This window comes from Cucurbita pepo, chromosome LG13, assembly GCF_002806865.2.
Source record: "Cucurbita pepo subsp. pepo cultivar mu-cu-16 chromosome LG13, ASM280686v2, whole genome shotgun sequence".
Classification (NCBI taxonomy): Eukaryota; Viridiplantae; Streptophyta; class Magnoliopsida; order Cucurbitales; family Cucurbitaceae; genus Cucurbita; species Cucurbita pepo.
The window spans coordinates 8600552-8616386 of record NC_036650.1 but is presented as its reverse complement, the minus strand read 5'-3'; the positions used below and the strand labels follow the sequence as shown (position 1 = coordinate 8616386).

The 15835-nt window shown below is 39.7% G+C and overlaps 4 protein-coding genes across 5 annotated transcripts; 2 read left to right on the top strand and 2 right to left on the bottom strand.

Moving 5' to 3' along the window:
* Nucleotides 1-215: 215 nt before the first annotated feature.
* Nucleotides 216-2701, top strand: LOC111808211 (transcription factor bHLH51-like). Its single transcript, XM_023694056.1, has 4 exons — nt 216-321; nt 442-572; nt 1061-1598; nt 1782-2701. The coding sequence occupies exons 2-4, from the start codon at nt 520-522 to the stop codon at nt 2232-2234; spliced, it is 1044 nt and encodes a 347-aa protein (XP_023549824.1). The 5' UTR covers nt 216-321; nt 442-519; the 3' UTR covers nt 2235-2701.
* Nucleotides 2702-3584: 883 nt separating this feature from the next.
* On the bottom strand, nt 3585-5557 carry LOC111808214 (LOB domain-containing protein 21-like). Of its 2 annotated transcripts, XM_023694059.1 has the most exons (3): nt 5145-5557; nt 3945-5099; nt 3585-3842 (listed from the first exon to the last, which is right to left on the bottom strand). In XM_023694059.1, the coding sequence occupies exons 1-2, from the start codon at nt 5516-5518 to the stop codon at nt 4952-4954; spliced, it is 522 nt and encodes a 173-aa protein (XP_023549827.1). In that variant the 5' UTR covers nt 5519-5557; the 3' UTR covers nt 3585-3842; nt 3945-4951. The 2 variants fall into 2 exon arrangements, with proteins under 2 accessions (XP_023549827.1, XP_023549826.1); XM_023694058.1 differs by having other exon boundaries at nt 3945-5557.
* An 867-nt stretch (nt 5558-6424) lies between these two features.
* LOC111808210 (U-box domain-containing protein 1-like) lies at nt 6425-8825 on the top strand. The gene has a single exon (XM_023694055.1). The coding sequence runs from the start codon at nt 6554-6556 to the stop codon at nt 8651-8653; it is 2100 nt and encodes a 699-aa protein (XP_023549823.1). The 5' UTR covers nt 6425-6553; the 3' UTR covers nt 8654-8825.
* LOC111808209 (UTP--glucose-1-phosphate uridylyltransferase 3, chloroplastic) lies at nt 8718-15725 on the bottom strand. The gene is made up of 17 exons (XM_023694054.1): nt 14766-15725; nt 14458-14638; nt 14235-14384; nt 13965-14126; nt 13680-13852; nt 13528-13594; nt 12696-12862; nt 12236-12394; nt 11997-12088; nt 11809-11903; nt 11463-11540; nt 10953-11048; nt 10595-10669; nt 10378-10469; nt 10138-10300; nt 9331-9391; nt 8718-9204 (listed from the first exon to the last, which is right to left on the bottom strand). The coding sequence occupies exons 1-17, from the start codon at nt 15467-15469 to the stop codon at nt 9092-9094; spliced, it is 2628 nt and encodes an 875-aa protein (XP_023549822.1). The 5' UTR covers nt 15470-15725; the 3' UTR covers nt 8718-9091.
* Between the last annotated feature and the right edge of the window lie 110 nt (nt 15726-15835).

Sequence of the window (15835 nt, the reverse complement as noted above, 5' to 3'; positions counted from 1 at the left end):
AAATTATTCGTCTCAACCCAATCCCCATCCACACACCACACTCTCTTCTCATCTACCTGAAGCAACCCCCCACACTCGTCTTCTCTTCAAATTAGTGCAAAAAGACGGGAAATTATGGCCCCCACATGATTTTGAGATGGGACTTTTGCAATTTCGAGTAGTTGATCAGAAGTCGTATCAATCTTTAATACATTCAATTACATGGTTTGTGCAAAACGGGGCCCTACATTATGGCCCCCCTTTTTGCATTGCAGTTCAAGCTTTGTTGTTTCCTTCTTCTGTCAACAAAGACCACCGATTCTTTCTGAACAAGCCGCTAAGGTCAGGCTCTCTCTCTCTCTGGGAATCCTATTCAAGAGAAGATGCTTTAGTTGGTAAAGTTGTTTGAGGGTTTCTTCTTTCCCTCTTTCTAATCTTTTACACTACTGTAACTGTTAACAGGCACATCCACAAAGCTACATGAAAAGTCGCCTACAAAAAGATGCATAAGTTACTTGGAAACATGGAGGACCTGTTGGTATGGAGTGTAAAGTGCTGGGCTCCATTTTCAGCCTCCATAATGGAAATATTCAGTATTATATCCTGAAACTCTCAGTCTTGGTTGTTTTTCTATTTTTATGTCTCGAGATATTCTTTTCATAATAAATCTGTATGACCTTATCTTGGAAGGGGAAGAGAAAAATAGATCCTATGTTTAAAGACACAGTACTGGGAATTTTAGAGTACTAAACTGATAGTGTATAGATGGGATTGTAAGGGAAAGAAGGTTTTTTGACGCAAACCCATAAAAGAACTTGCCATAAGTCCAAATGGGTCGGAGTTGATTCTGTATGGAGATGGAAATTTTCTGTGATAGTTCATCCCAAAATCAAAGATCCTTTGGATCTGCCTCTGTTTCCAGGGCAATATGGGATTGGGATCTCGTTAGATCCAACAATTAGTCGAGTTCCTTGGTGTGCTCTGTTTATGGCTATGTTTCATTTTTTTTTTCTTTGCTGAAAACAATGATTTAAATTTGGTGGGTAATGGTTTTACATAAGGACAATCTTTAATTGATCAGATCGTGGAGGCTTAGCTTTATCAGAGGGAAAAACGGAAACTTCAAACTGAAACGACAGCCATACACAGCCAAAAATGATTTTCGGTTTGACGAATTAAAGGCTATTGGACATCACACCAATCACCATCAAGATATAAAGATCACACACATTATTATTATTATTGTTGTTATTAGTGCAATCAACAGTAGCTCTCCAGATGCAACCATAAAAACTAAACTTCGAGACGGATTTAAGAAGACTGGCCCTGCCTCCCCTTCTGCATCAGTTATGGAGGATAACTGGGATAAGCCTGAGGGGCTAGATTCAAGCCCTGAACCTTCTCTGCGTCTTCCATGGATGATTAATCCTCAGCCTTCAAGCTCAACAGAGCTTCGGATTGATGGGTTCCCTTCGTTTTCGACTCCAGTAGAAGGAATTATTGGTGAAGACAGAGCAGCTTCTGCTTCCAAGAGCCATAGCCAAGCGGAAAAGAGGCGTAGGGACAGAATCAATGCTCAGCTTGCAACCCTTCGGAAACTCATTCCCAAATCTGATAAGGTAATCTTGTCTCTCTCTCTCTCTCTCTCTCTCTCTCTCTCTCTCTCTCTCTCTACCTTTCTCTTTCTAACTGGGATGACCAGAAACACTGAACATAGCAAAAAGCATCTACTTTTCCATTCTCCTAGTTGATAACAGATCCCATGCTCAGAGACTCATCTTCTTTGTTTGTTTGTATGGCAGATGGATAAGGCAGCTCTGTTGGGAAGCGCGATCGATCAAGTGAAAGATCTGAAGCGAAAAGCAATGGAAGCCAGCAAGAACATGACAGTCCCAACAGACATGGATGAAGTAACTATTGACTCCACCATGGTTGAAGACCACAGCAGGAACAATATTGAGATTAAGGTATCAGTGAGCTGCGACGATCGACCAGAACTGTTCACAGAGCTCATCCAAGTGATCAAGGGGCTGAGGCTCACCACAATAAGGGCTGATATGGCTAGTGTTGGTGGCCGCATTAAAAGCATACTTGTCCTTGGCAATAAAGATGGTGAAAAAAGTGTCTGCTTAAACACTGTTCAGCAGTCTCTTAAATTAGTTTTAAGTCGATTGTCATCGTCGTCGAGTGCTTCAACCTATCGTATTAGAAGTAAACGACAGAGGTTCTTCCTCCCTTCTCATTATTCCCAGTAATCTTTCTTCTTCTTCAATAATTTAGTTGGGAACACCCCACACCGGCTCTGTTGAGTGACACTGATGCTACAATAATACAATCACAATGGATTGAACAAAAGATTAAGAGAGTAAAAACCAGAGCCTCGTGAAGAAAGATTATGGAGAATTGAAGCTGTGGAAGCACAGCAACAACCGTCTCTCACGTGAAAAGAGGGAGCTTTGCAGTTGGACTCATAGTTGGAAAAAAGTAGATAGGGTGAAATCCATATGAACACGTCCTGGGTCAGTCGCCGATATAGCACATTCTCAGTCTCATCGAGTTCATTTTTTCTTGTAGCAATGCAGATAGCTATTTCTTGAGGACATACCGGTAAACAAATCCAAAACTCTACTTTGATCGAAACTGAGATGTGTACGTAGATGATCGGTAAAGAAAACGTTACATTTGGATTGAACATCACTATAAAATTTAAAATTGAAACTAAGTTCATGTCTTTATCATCTGATAAAAAATGGTAGAAAGGAGATCAGCATACCACGCTTTGTCTCACTTGTTATGCTTACAAACGTATAAGATATGAATTTTTCCTTCACTCCCAAAACTGAATCTAACCAAATAGAAAACAGGGAAGCAATCGGCTATCCCAAGTTGGACAAACATGCATACATGAATAAATAATGGCATCATCTCATTTGCCAGTGCTAAAAAAAAGGCTCTAATCTGAATGACCAGAGAGTTGCAATTATAAGGCGTTGAATGAAAACATTGTTATTCATCCTTATGCCATACTAGCTTGATCCTGTCCAACCTTGTATTCCTTTCTAATATGAACACTCTGTTACAAAACATAGTCCTCGGCATTTCCACTTCAAAGATTAATTATACACTTAACAAATATATAAAATTAATCCGCCGTCACTGATAAAACTGAGATTAAATCCAACACAGGCAACTAAAACCCAATTAATCAGTTCATGTAAAGCAGAAGATTTAGAAAGTTCAAAACATCAGAATACGTCTAAAGATAAAATAATGGAGGGGAGTATTGGCCCAAAGTAATCTTCTGCCGAGTGCATGAACTCATTTGAAACTAATCGTTTGATTTGAACACTATCTTCGGGACACTACACAGAAGCTATTTTGACATCGATCAGTATATTCTAAGGGTAACAAAGCAGGAAGGATCGACTCCAATCTTAAACGCGATTAATTAAGGCGTTTACATGCTTGCAGCAATGGAATGCCAGAACAGGTCACTGCTAATACCGTTCATGTTGACAAGCAATTTAGGTTGCGGTTTCATGATTGGATCACGAAGAAAAACTATAGAAATGAATGGGGAAAACAAGCATACCATTCAACCGACGTTTAAAAAACTCCAGACAGTGAATTCAATAATGTAGATCTCAGAGTGATTAAGTCGAACAAAATTGCACATTGAAACTATAAAAAAAAAACTCGATAAAAATCCAACAGAAACACAAGAATTCAACTATTACTCGTCCTATATCAGTAACGACTAAAAGAACGATTCTCTTTTTATTTAAAACAGACACAAACTACTTAGATCTTTGCCTCATCTTTCGACGCTTCCTCTTCAATCTCCTCATTCTCTTCTTCTTCCACTGATAATCGAAAGAAAAAAAACAAAACAACAAGAAATATTTATCGTGGAACCAAGCAATACGAGTAAAAAAAATCCTTCATTCCAATACTTGGAAACTTACCTTAGCCCTCATGTTGAAGACCTGCTAACCGATCAGCCAAGAAACAACACTGGTCCCGCAAACGAGGCGAGTGACAGGATCGACTACGTTCTGGATGCTACGGCTTCGGATTTATATACACATGAACAAAACCCTAATTTAAAGTTGAATTTTAATGGGCCACTTCGGGCCGTTTTTGGGCCTTGTAACTCATCGAAATGGCCCAATACTACAAAATACATGCCTAGAAACCGAATTTTGTAATTTAAATTATTTTTTAAAAACTAAAATATACGTATTTTTGTTAATTTAATTTAGTATTATGTTTTAAATTGGTTACACTAAATTTTTATGTCTAAGAAAACAATACTTAATAATTAGAAGAGGAAGAGGATTGCGGAGAGGGCACAACGGGGAGAGAGGAGGCCATGGAGGAGAAGGAGAAGACTGAGTTGTGCTCGGTAACTGTAGAGGATGGTGGCGGCACGGTCCGTAGGCATGGGCGGCGTCTTCAGCGGTGGAGGAAGTACGGAGGCTCTTGCGGGGGCGCTTACGGGGCTCACGAATCGCGGTAACGAAAGTGCTTATCTTGTATTGTTGTCGATCCTAGTTAATGTGCTTATCTTAATTCTTTGTTTTCCTTTCAAATCAATCTTGTCCGGTTCAATGAATGGGAACTGAGAAGATAAGATCTGGGCTTGGAGGGCCCAACAGGTTTTCGGGCCCAGTCTCATTTTTCTTGGCCCAATCATGATAGTTTCAGACCACGACCACGAGTCCCAATCTTTTACAATTTCAAAGCTCCTCTTCCATTGAACCTGCAACCAGCAATTCCATCCCATCCCATCCCATCCCATGGATGCCCTTCATGAATGCTTCTTTCTCCTTTTTATGAGAATTATAACCATATCATGAACTGCTTACTCTACTTATATGCTCGTACAATCGAATATCATAACAAGAAATTCTCAACTACAATCAAGTTGTGATGATAGAGACAGAGAGACAGAGAGACAGAGCTCAAAGTTTCAAGCTTTAAATGGATAAGGAAAGTGGGTGAAGTCACATAAATATCCATATTGGGTGATTGCGGAAGAGCTCTGCCCTGCAGCGATGCTCAATCCACCATAAGGCATATTAACAACACAATTTTCCAAAACACCCAAAGAAGAAGAAGAAGGAGAAGAAGAAGAAGAAGAAGAAGAAGAAGAAGAAGAAGAAAAGGAGTTATAATTATGATCAGAATCAGCATAACGAGCAAGGCGAGCTTTGGCAATGGCAAGATCATGTTGAAGCTCCACCATTTTAGTCTGCAACAGAGCTATGGCACCGATGCAGCCATAAACAGGGTCCCTCAGCCTGGCCTCAGCCTCATAAGCCAAAGAGTTCACAGTGTCCTCTCTCTGCTCCTCAGGCACCTCAGTCAGAATCTTGCTCACATTACTGGCCCCAAAAACCTTATGAACTTTGGCAAACTTCTTAGGCTCATCAGACCGAAAATAAGGCGCAAATATACAAGTGGGAGTGCATCTTCTCTTGAGCAATTTGCAGGCTGCACAAGAAGAAGAAGAGCGAGTCTCATGGCAACCTCTCATGGCTGCTCCTTCTTCATCATGTCAATAAAAAAGAATATCATATTCATATTCTTTGCAACAGAGGATGTGTATTTATATACATATAAAGGATTGGTTGGGGAGTAAGTGAAAAATGAGGCGATAGAGGGGGTGGGGCCTGAATTGGTTGTGGGGTTTGAAGAGTAAATGCAGGATTGAAAGCTTGAAAGAGAGTATTCAAGGAAAAAGAAGAAACACTTTAAATAGTTTTATGAGAAGTGGGAATTAAAGAACATGGGGGGTGCCATTATTTGTGCTCCTAACTTAGGATGAGACATCATTTTTGTGGTCGGTGTAGCTGCCAAAAGACTGGTACAATACAGGAACAGGGGTGCTTGCTCGAGTGAAAGGAAGTGCTGAAGGGATACAAACAGTCCCATCAAACAAAGTGTTGGACAAGGACGATAATGGAATTCCCAGAACCCACTTGTTAAAGAATGGTCGTCGTTTTCCCCAAAGCAGAGTTTCAAAAAACAGAGAGAAATGGCTTGTTTGGGCAATGGAAAAACAGAGCATGGTTGGGGGATGTTGAATTTGCGGTCTCTGTTTGGTGTGGTTTACTGTAACTCTTCTTTATGCTGCTTTCCTCCTCTTCCACTAATTTGCGTAGGCCCCCTTGCTTTGGACTGCGTTTGTACGACTCAACATTTCTGTAGGACCCATATAATGAAGAGACAAGTGAAGTTGGGCTTTATCATTGGGCTTTTCTCTTGAAGCCCACTTTAGAAAAGTCAACCCACCTGCATATAGTTTGACAAAGTTAGTGTGGTGCAAGTAATGCATGGTTTTGAAGATATAAAATTGGTTGGGGATCTGACTATTTTGAGGAGGCAGGAAATTGCTCCAAATGGCAGCTACCCAGAAGTTCTCCTATTGTCCATACAGTCAGCCAAACAAACAGAGACTGCCAAAACACAAAACTCTTCCAATGAATTTAATCATTTTCAGGTTTGAAGGAGTTTTGAAGCTTTCCTCCTAGGAATCTATGTCTGACATAATGTAATCTTGATAAACTCTATGAATAGAGAGTCTATTCATGGAGTGAGAACGGCCATGGATGTTGCTCTTTCCCCAATGATGGCAGCTTCTTCAGGCCTTTTGCCTTCTGGGTCTCTGCTGCAATCACTAATTCTTCTATCCAATGAAGTTGCCTTTGAGGAGAACTCTCCTTTTGTGCAGGCTAGGACTATCTCAACCATGAGAAGAAGAATCAAGCTCCTTGCTTTCTTATTTGAAGAGGTTCAAGAATCAAATTGTGCTCTTCCTCTATCTTCCATTCTTTGTCTCACTGAACTCTTTTCTGTAATCCGAAGAGTTAAGATTCTGATTCAAAGCTGCGAGGAAGGAAGCTGTCTATGGAGCTTACTACAGACTGAGACGATTTCCAATCAGTTTTATCAGCTAGTGAAGGAGATTGGGAGGGTACTTGATATTTTACCTCTCAGCTTGCTTAAATTAACAGATGATACGAGAGAACAAGTGGAGCTTCTTCACAGGCAAGCTAAGCGATTGGAGTTTTCAGCCAATGCTCGAGAGATTCAAAGAAGAGATGAGCTTCTTCAACTAGTGAGCAAAAACAAGGAGAGGAACTACAAGAACAAAAGTTTGGCAGAAGTGGGAAAAGTCGAAGAGATTTTCAGTAGTGTTGGGCTGAGAAGCCTGATGGATTGTGATGAAGAAATATCAAAACTAGAGGCAGAAGCCTTTAAACAAGCAGGAGCAGGTGGAATAACTGTGGTTTCTAACATAAACAATCTCATCTCTCTTGTTATGCATTCCAAAACAGTGATCTTCAGTACGAAAGAAAATGAGAATGCTGAGGAAACATTCAACTTACAGTTTCAACACTCAAACAAGCATTTAGATCATTCATCTTCTTCTAAATCAATGGTTCCAATTCCAGACGATTTTCGCTGCCCCATTTCACTAGATTTCATGAGAGACCCTGTAATTGTATCGTCCGGACATACTTACGATCGTTATTCAATAGCCCAATGGATTGACTCAGGGCATCATGTATGTCCCAAGAGTAATCAGAGGCTAATTCATATGGCCCTCATACCAAATTATGCACTCAAGAGTTTGATGCAACAGTGGTGCCAAGAAAACAACATTAGTATGAATGAACCTACAAAACCATATTCTTCCTACGAGTTGGAGAGAAGCAACAGAAAAAGTTACCCTTCTGATGAACCGATCGATCACATTTCTGCATCCAAAGCAGCTTCCGACACTGTCAAAATGACAGCCGAGTTTCTGGTGGGAAAACTTGCAACAGGGTCACCAGATATTCAAAGACAAGCTGCATATGAGCTCCGGTTACTAGCAAAAAGTGGAATGGATAACCGAAGGATGATTGCCGAAGCAGGAGCGATACCGTTTCTGGTGACGCTGTTGAAATCCGGTGATCCAAGGATTGAAGAAAATGCAGTGACTGCATTGTTCAACCTTGCAATCTTCAACAACAACAAGATCCTGATAGTGGCAGCAGGGGCGATAGACAACATAACACACATCTTAGAATCAGGGAAAACAATGGAAGCAAGAGAAAATGCTGCAGCAACATTATTTAGCCTAACCATGGTAGACGAGTTCAAAATAACAATAGGGGCGAGTCCGAAAGCCATACCGGCATTGGTGAGGCTCCTGAAGGAAGGCAATCCAGTCGGGAAGCGAGATGCCGCCACTGCACTTTGCAATCTAGCACTTTACAGTGCCAACAAAACTTGTATCGTAGTTGCTGGGGCAGTGCCATTGCTGATTGACTTGCTAACAGATGACAAGGCAGGCATAACAGATGAAGCCTTGCAGGCGCTCTCCCTGGTTATGGGTTGCTCAGAAGGGCTGCAGGAGATAAGAAACAGTAGAGTTTTAGTGCCTTCGCTCATTGATCTTTTAAGATTTGGTTCTCCAAAAGGGAAAGAGAGTTCAATTACACTGTTATTGGGGCTGTGCAAGGATGGAGGAGAGGAAGTTGCAAGGCGCTTGATGCTAAATCCTCGAAGTATCCCTTCTCTACAAAGCTTGGCCGCAGATGGATCATTGAAGGCCAGAAGAAAAGCTGATGCATTGCTCAGACTGCTAAACAGTTGCTGCTTTCAATCTCAGCCATGTTGAAATGCAGAATGTATAGATAATCTTGCAGAAGTATATATTTGTGCAAACTCGTGGAAATGGTGAGTTTTTCAATTGAACTTAAAGTTATATAATTAATAGTTTGCGATCACAGTTTTGTTTAACTGTTCAACAATAAAGAATACTTAATAGAATGGAGCTTTCTATTTGCTAATGTAATCCACTGCACACAATTCCATTGGCTCGGCGTCCACTTCTTACATTTGATTTACAGGATTAATGCAAAAAATTGCAGGATTTTTTTATATTTTTTTCTTTATTTTTTTGTGTGTTGAGGGGTGAGGGGTGAGGGGTGGGTAGATGAGAGTGGTTAAGTTCTGTTTAACCAAACTGATCTGTTCCGCTACATTATTATGAAGAAGACCATCAGTGAACCATCATTCACAAAGGGGCATGGTGTTGAGTTATTTCGTAGGCAACCTACAGCTCCACATACTCCAGCTTGATATGAGAACCTTCTATTTTGTAGTTCCAGCACCAACTTCCAGTATCCTGCTTATCAAGCTCGATCGGATCTAATTGAGCTTCGAAACCTGAGAATTTGGAAGATAAAAAGATGAGGGAGATATTGCATATTCCCAACTTTTGGAAATGTTCAACTCTAATGTGAAACAGAAAAAATACAGTTTCCCCCAAAATAGAAAAGATGTAGAATCTACCTGAAGTTCCTGGTGCAATTATCAATTTGTAGCCATCTGGGACTTCAAATACATGATTACCCTGCAGAGCACGAGCAATTATATTTTCAATGGTCAGATAATTACGTTTGACACCAATAAAGCAGATAATTCTTCAGTCTGTAGATAGCTATCGATAAATCTTGTATGTGTATGGGTTTTGTGAGATTCCACGTTGGTTGGGGAGGAGAATGAAGCATTGTTTATAAAGGTGTGGAAACTTCTCTCTAGTAGACGCGTTTTAAAAACCTTGAGGGGAAGTCCGAAAGGGAAGGCCCAAAGAGGACAATCTCTGCTAGTGGTGGGCTTGGGCTTATTACAAATGGGATCAGAGCCAAACACCGGCCGATATGCCAGCGAGGAGGTTGAACTCCGAAGGGGGTGGAACGAGGTGGTGTGCCAGCAAGGACACTGGGTCCCGAAGGGGGTGGATTGGGAGGTCCCACATCGATTGGAGAAGAGAACGAGTGCTAGCGAGGACGCTGGCTCCGAAGGAAGGTGTATTGAGAGATCCCACATCGGTTGGGGAGGAAAACGAAACATTGTTTATAAGGGTGTAGAAACCTCTGCCTAGTAGACGCGTTTTAAAAACCTTGAGGGAAAGCCCGAAAGGGTCCGAGGGAAAGCCCAAAAGGATAAGTCCAAAGAGGACAATATTTGCTAGCGGTAGGTTTGGGGTATTACAAGTTTGTAATTAGGTCTTATTCAACGCCCAGTTCCTCCAATAAGTAAATGTGTCAGTCCGTACGGTTTATGGAAGCTGAATACTGTATTCATATATGAACAAACCTGTAAAACAACATTCGTTGCCTCAAATTCAGCATTTCCATGCAAAATGATCTTGCATCCTTCATGCCGCTGCACCTCAAGCTTCCAGTAAATATTGTCTTCAGCATTCCAGTCAATTCCCTTATTCAGCACCTTGACATTCTCCAATTTACATCTTCCACACCTAACCAGATGAACTTGCTCAGAACCAAAACAATAATTCTCAAACAAAAAGAATTATAACGCAAAAATTATAAAGACCTTTGTCCATAGCGGATTAATGATTCACCATTTTCATCGATCTTCATTGAGCCCATAACATTTTCAGACAATACAATCAAACTCCCATCAAGCTGGAATCGGAAGAACTAGATCAGCTTCATGAATTCACTTCACTAGTGTATGTCCTTGGTGTGCAAGAATATGTGAGAGACTTGTGTAAGGGCAATCTATTCCCAGCTAGAATCGGGCATCGTACCTGAACATTCCTCCACAAGAACTCTGCAACCTCAACTTGCAACTCAGAGCCCTTTGATATCGAACCACCAGAGAACTGAGATATGATATATCCAAATAGGGTTACAATCATCAGTGAAATATACAGCTGAAAAACTATATCTACTCAAACCAGGTCAGATCATTTACATATCTCAAAAGTGTCGTTTACTTCAGAAACACAAAACTACACTTAGAACTGCAGTCAAGCCTCAAAATTACAGAGGGGAAGGAATGCGTAGCCAATACTATTTCAGAGAGAGGGAGAGGCAGAGGCACAGAGAATTGGGGCACATTCCAAAAAAATGATGTTTTCGATAATCAGATACTGAAACTCTTACCTTCTGTCTAGCAACCTCCCAAAGCGGGCCCAGTGCTGGATGTAGAAGTATGAGATATGGTGGTCCAGAATCAACATACATGTCATTACTTTCAACCTGTCATAGGAAGGATTAGTTAAGCATGAACGGAAATGAACAAGATATTCCATTATGAAGTCATAGCTTCCAAGCAGAAAGAACGAGTAAAGCAATTTTGGGGTCTGTTTAGAAGACATGTTTAAAAGTAAGATAATTTGTGTAATCAGCTCCTAGAACAGCCTTCATGTTTATTTTAAATATTATTGTTATTATATAATCATTAACTGTTTCTTTTCCAAGTATAACTTGATTCAAATGTGTTATGTCTGTAAACTAATAAATGAAGACAGGAGATAGAAAATATCTTCTTAAACAGGTTTTAGACTTCGAAATTTTTTTAAAAGGATAATCTACAAAAATTAGAAGGAAAAAAAAAAAAAAAAAAAAAATTGNTACGATACATTCCACAGATTGAAGATTAACATTACGTACCACAGGAACTTCAATATTACACCGTGAAAGAAGATCATGTGCATTTCGCAAGATATCCAAAAGTGCACCATCTGGAGTCTGCACAAATTTAAATATTAAAAAATATATATTTATCAACTGCTATTCAGGTTCAATCATTAAATCTCATGGGGAGGTTCGAACATACTTCATGCCACAATCCCCCCCCAGGAAATTCAGAACTTGGTTATACGGATTAGGACAAAAACTTTTGTCCAGGTCTACACTATTGCCATGAAGAAATACAATCATCTAACAGGAATTGTTTAATCTAATTTCTACACTAAAAAATCATCCATCACATAAGCAATCAACTAAAAAGCATTACCTGATGTAAGGACTCACTAGCATGCTTTCTTGTCCTTTTAGCAGAAGATGTGACCCTTCTTCGCTCATTGTACACAATGAAAGTATCCAGTATGTCTGGTGATATATGTAGTTCGATATCACGGAAAATGACAGATGGAAGGTAATGATGTTTGCATTTACAATTGTACAAAAAAGTAGCATTGATACCTTCTACATCATTATAACATTGAGATGAACTTGTATTAAAGAAGCTGTCTGCAATGTTCTGCATGGTGCATTCTAGTCGACCTCCAGAAACACTAACAGTGCATGAAGAAAAATTAGTTTTTATCAGGAAGATGGAGAGATGCATCCGTTGGATGAAGTAATTTTGACATTAGAACTCAACACTTTATATTTGATCAAGTAAAGTATATGAAGCACCAGCTATTTGTTGAATTATATACCTATGCTTTCTTCCAAACTGGTCAAAATATGCAACAGGCTTTTTTAAGTTTAGCACCATTCCTGGCAAACTCTTTTCACTATTACTTGACATCACCGACTCCACAGAATGCAAATCCACATATAAGATGTTTGTGTTAGCAGGGAACGACTCCTGCAGACTACAACAAATAAACAAGGTTAGCTTATTCAAACCTATCAAAAAAAAAAAAAAAAAAAAAATCTTTCCCTTTTTCTGAGATTACCAAAGAACTGATATCAAGTGCAAAAACCGACATCGAACATGACTGCCAAAATGTGGATATATATACATATAAGCTTTCATGCATATTTGAGACATACAAGGACATACACGGTTACGAGGATTGCAGTCTCACGTCTACCCTCCACAAAAGGTCAAATTACTAAAATTGAATGACTAATGGATCAAAAAAAAAAATTGAACAGATAGATGTCGTCCACCTGACTGGAGAATGAGATCCTTCTGTGATCCCATACTTCTCAAATTCGGTGTACTCAATGCATGACAGACCGTATTCCCACATCCCATCAAGATTCTTCCTCTCAATCAAAACATTCATTCCTTCTGTAGCGCCTGTGGTCCTCTTACAAGATGCAAAGCCTAGTTTCTGCAACCCATACAATTCTGATGATGAAGATATGAAGAAGTAGACTACGTCTCAAATCAGTACGAGTTCAATCAAATCAAGGGTACAATTTTCCAAGAAGTAAATAATCAATAAGTCTAGGGGAGAAAAATGTACAAATTCATGAATCATCTTTTGAGATATTAGAAGACATCCCTTCCATTCCTTCTGTGCATCGTAGATTAATGGTAACCATACATCACTTACAGATAAATGACTGCATTGTGCATACTGCTTAATGTCATATAATCAACAACATATTCTAACATGCATGAGGATGATAACTGGAAACTAATAAAAAATTAGATTTGTGGGCGTGTTAATGCAGGTCTCGTTAGTGTACTCACAATCACACACCCACTACCAAGGATAATCGAACATATATACTGAATCCAACTGTGCAAATTGCACCATATTGTCCATACGACTTATGCTATTAACTGACATCACAAGCTACCACAGGCTTGAATAGACCGATAAACAGCACCATCTTCTGTAGAATTGAAATTTTGAGCCAGAAGTTGAAGTTAATCCTTCAGCAAGTAACACATTGTGGGACATGATCATAACCCAACATCAAATACGGTTGATTACTATTTGCAATACTGGAATAAAAAGTATATTTGTTTTTCATGCTTCAAGCTTACCTTTTTTTTGCGCAAACCAATTCCTGACAAGGCCAATAGGGTCAGATCTGTAGCTGCCGCAACATTACTACAAGGTCATTAGAGTCTACATCGAGTATAAGCCTCCAGTTATAAGAAATTAAATAATTCAACTTATGATAGCTATATCTTACCTGACTTGTCTAACCGTTGCACCTTTTCTTCCATGGTCATAAAACCACTTAAAGATACCTTTGTCATGTGCAAGCTTCCATATAACACCATGACCACCAGGCTTGCATAAAGGAGTGAAAGATTTTGTAACTAACCACAATCCATCATCTGCACCAATGGCTGGAACCAGAGGCTGAAATACATGTATTAAGATTTACAGATCTTTAGAATTCCAGAAAAAAAAAAAAAAAAGATTCAACTGAGAAATATTGTCTTTTCATATCTGAAATTTTCGATGGATAAACCTGCTCAAAGAGTTGGAAGTTCGACCGACCCCTTCCAAACCATCCAAATCTTTCACAAAGAGACACAATCCTTTTGTGATTATTCTTAGCTGAACTTGTCATAATTGCAACAGGTGTAATGCATTGTTTCCCATAGATCTTGTTGTACAAGAATTCTCTAGCCTTCGGATAAAAAAAGTTGAAATTAAACACATGTGAGACCTATCATATCCAACCAATTATTAAATGCGAACTAATTATTTTATCAATCAGATCACATGTTATATATACCTGAAGATCTCTTATAAGACCTTCCAATAAAGTCCTGCCACAATAAGAAAGCATTGCTGCTGGAAGGCACTCTCCTGTATCAGGATCTACCAAACCAAGCCTATCAGCAGCGCCTCCCAAAGGATAAATTTCACCCAACTCAGGTAAACCCTAAAAGGGAATCAAATATTATCAATCACAGTTCAATATATTTATTTAATCATTCATGTGTTAGAATACTAACCTCAATTCCCCACAGTGCTGCTTGAGATGCGTATTCTATATTTTTAGAAAGATCAGGACCATTGGGTGCATGAATCTTCAAAAATTCACAATCCATTGCCTGCTTCATTTGGCCAGACCAATTCTTGGAGTATCTTTCAGGTTTTGAACTGGCAAGAAGCTCCAGTACTTTAATCTGATACCTGCAAAACAAACGTGCATTCTCAAAATAGTAATTTTTATCTGCCATGTTATTTTGATATTACAAACAGTAATTCGAAAATCATTGGAGAATCGGAAAATATCAACACATGAACATAGAGAACTCACCCGATGATTCCTCCAATGCAATCGTAAAATTGTTCAATCTCTCCTAAATTGGTTAAGAGCTTTTTCAAGTCACCAAGCTCTTCCTTCTCCAGAACCATTCCCCCCTTCCCAAATCCCTCACGACCACCATTACCATTTACATCAAACTTCTCAATCATTTCCACAAGCGAAAAAAGCGCGTGCTTCACCAAACCCCTTGCAGTCTCAAATTCACCCTCCACTGACTCAATCCCTAAACTAAGAACATGTTCTTGCCCTGCCGCAACCAAGCACTTGAGCAAGAAGCAGTCGTAGGGATCCAAATTGAGCGCAGGCAAAACCCTACAGAACCAGTTTCGTCGAGAATTGAAGAATTGTTTGACTCTGTAATCACGGTCAATCACTTTCAACTTCTCCTTGATGCTCTTCCTTTTAGAGAGCTTAGTACAAAGACCTCTCAGCCTAACAATCTCCTGTTCAAAGTCGTATTCGGGAGCTGGTGGCGCGTAATCAACCGGAGCTGTAGAAACCCGTGGTAAATGTACATAACCAGAAGAAGAAGAAGAAGAAGAAGAAGACGACGACGACAAAGACGAAGACGAAGAAGAAGAAGAAACGAGAGTGAGAGGAGGTCTTGCAAAGCGAAGTGAAAAATGCAAGGTTTTGGAAGTCAAAGAGAAGGGGAAATGGTGGTTATGGTGAAGCACAGGCTGTGCCTGCGCCATTGTTGACAGCAGGAATAGAGAAGAAGGGGGGCGAGCGAGAATTTTCAGAGGCTTACGAAATTAAAATGAAAATTCGAAATTGAAATTGGAAAAAGGATAAGGAAAAGATTCCGGAAGCATATGCTTGGCTTCAAGAACATCGGGAAAAAAAAGAGTATAAAGAATTTAAGAGAGAAGAGGGGCCGTTAACCGCCTGAATATCTGGTTGGGTAGTGAGTGAAGAACACCAATTGAGCTCCGCAGCTGGGGCAGCAATGGTCCTACTCAATATCTTCCCTCTAGATCCCTCCGTCCACGTTTTCGGGATCATCGAAAATAAATAAATTATCAATTTTTAATCAAAATTCCAATTACTTCAAACCCAAA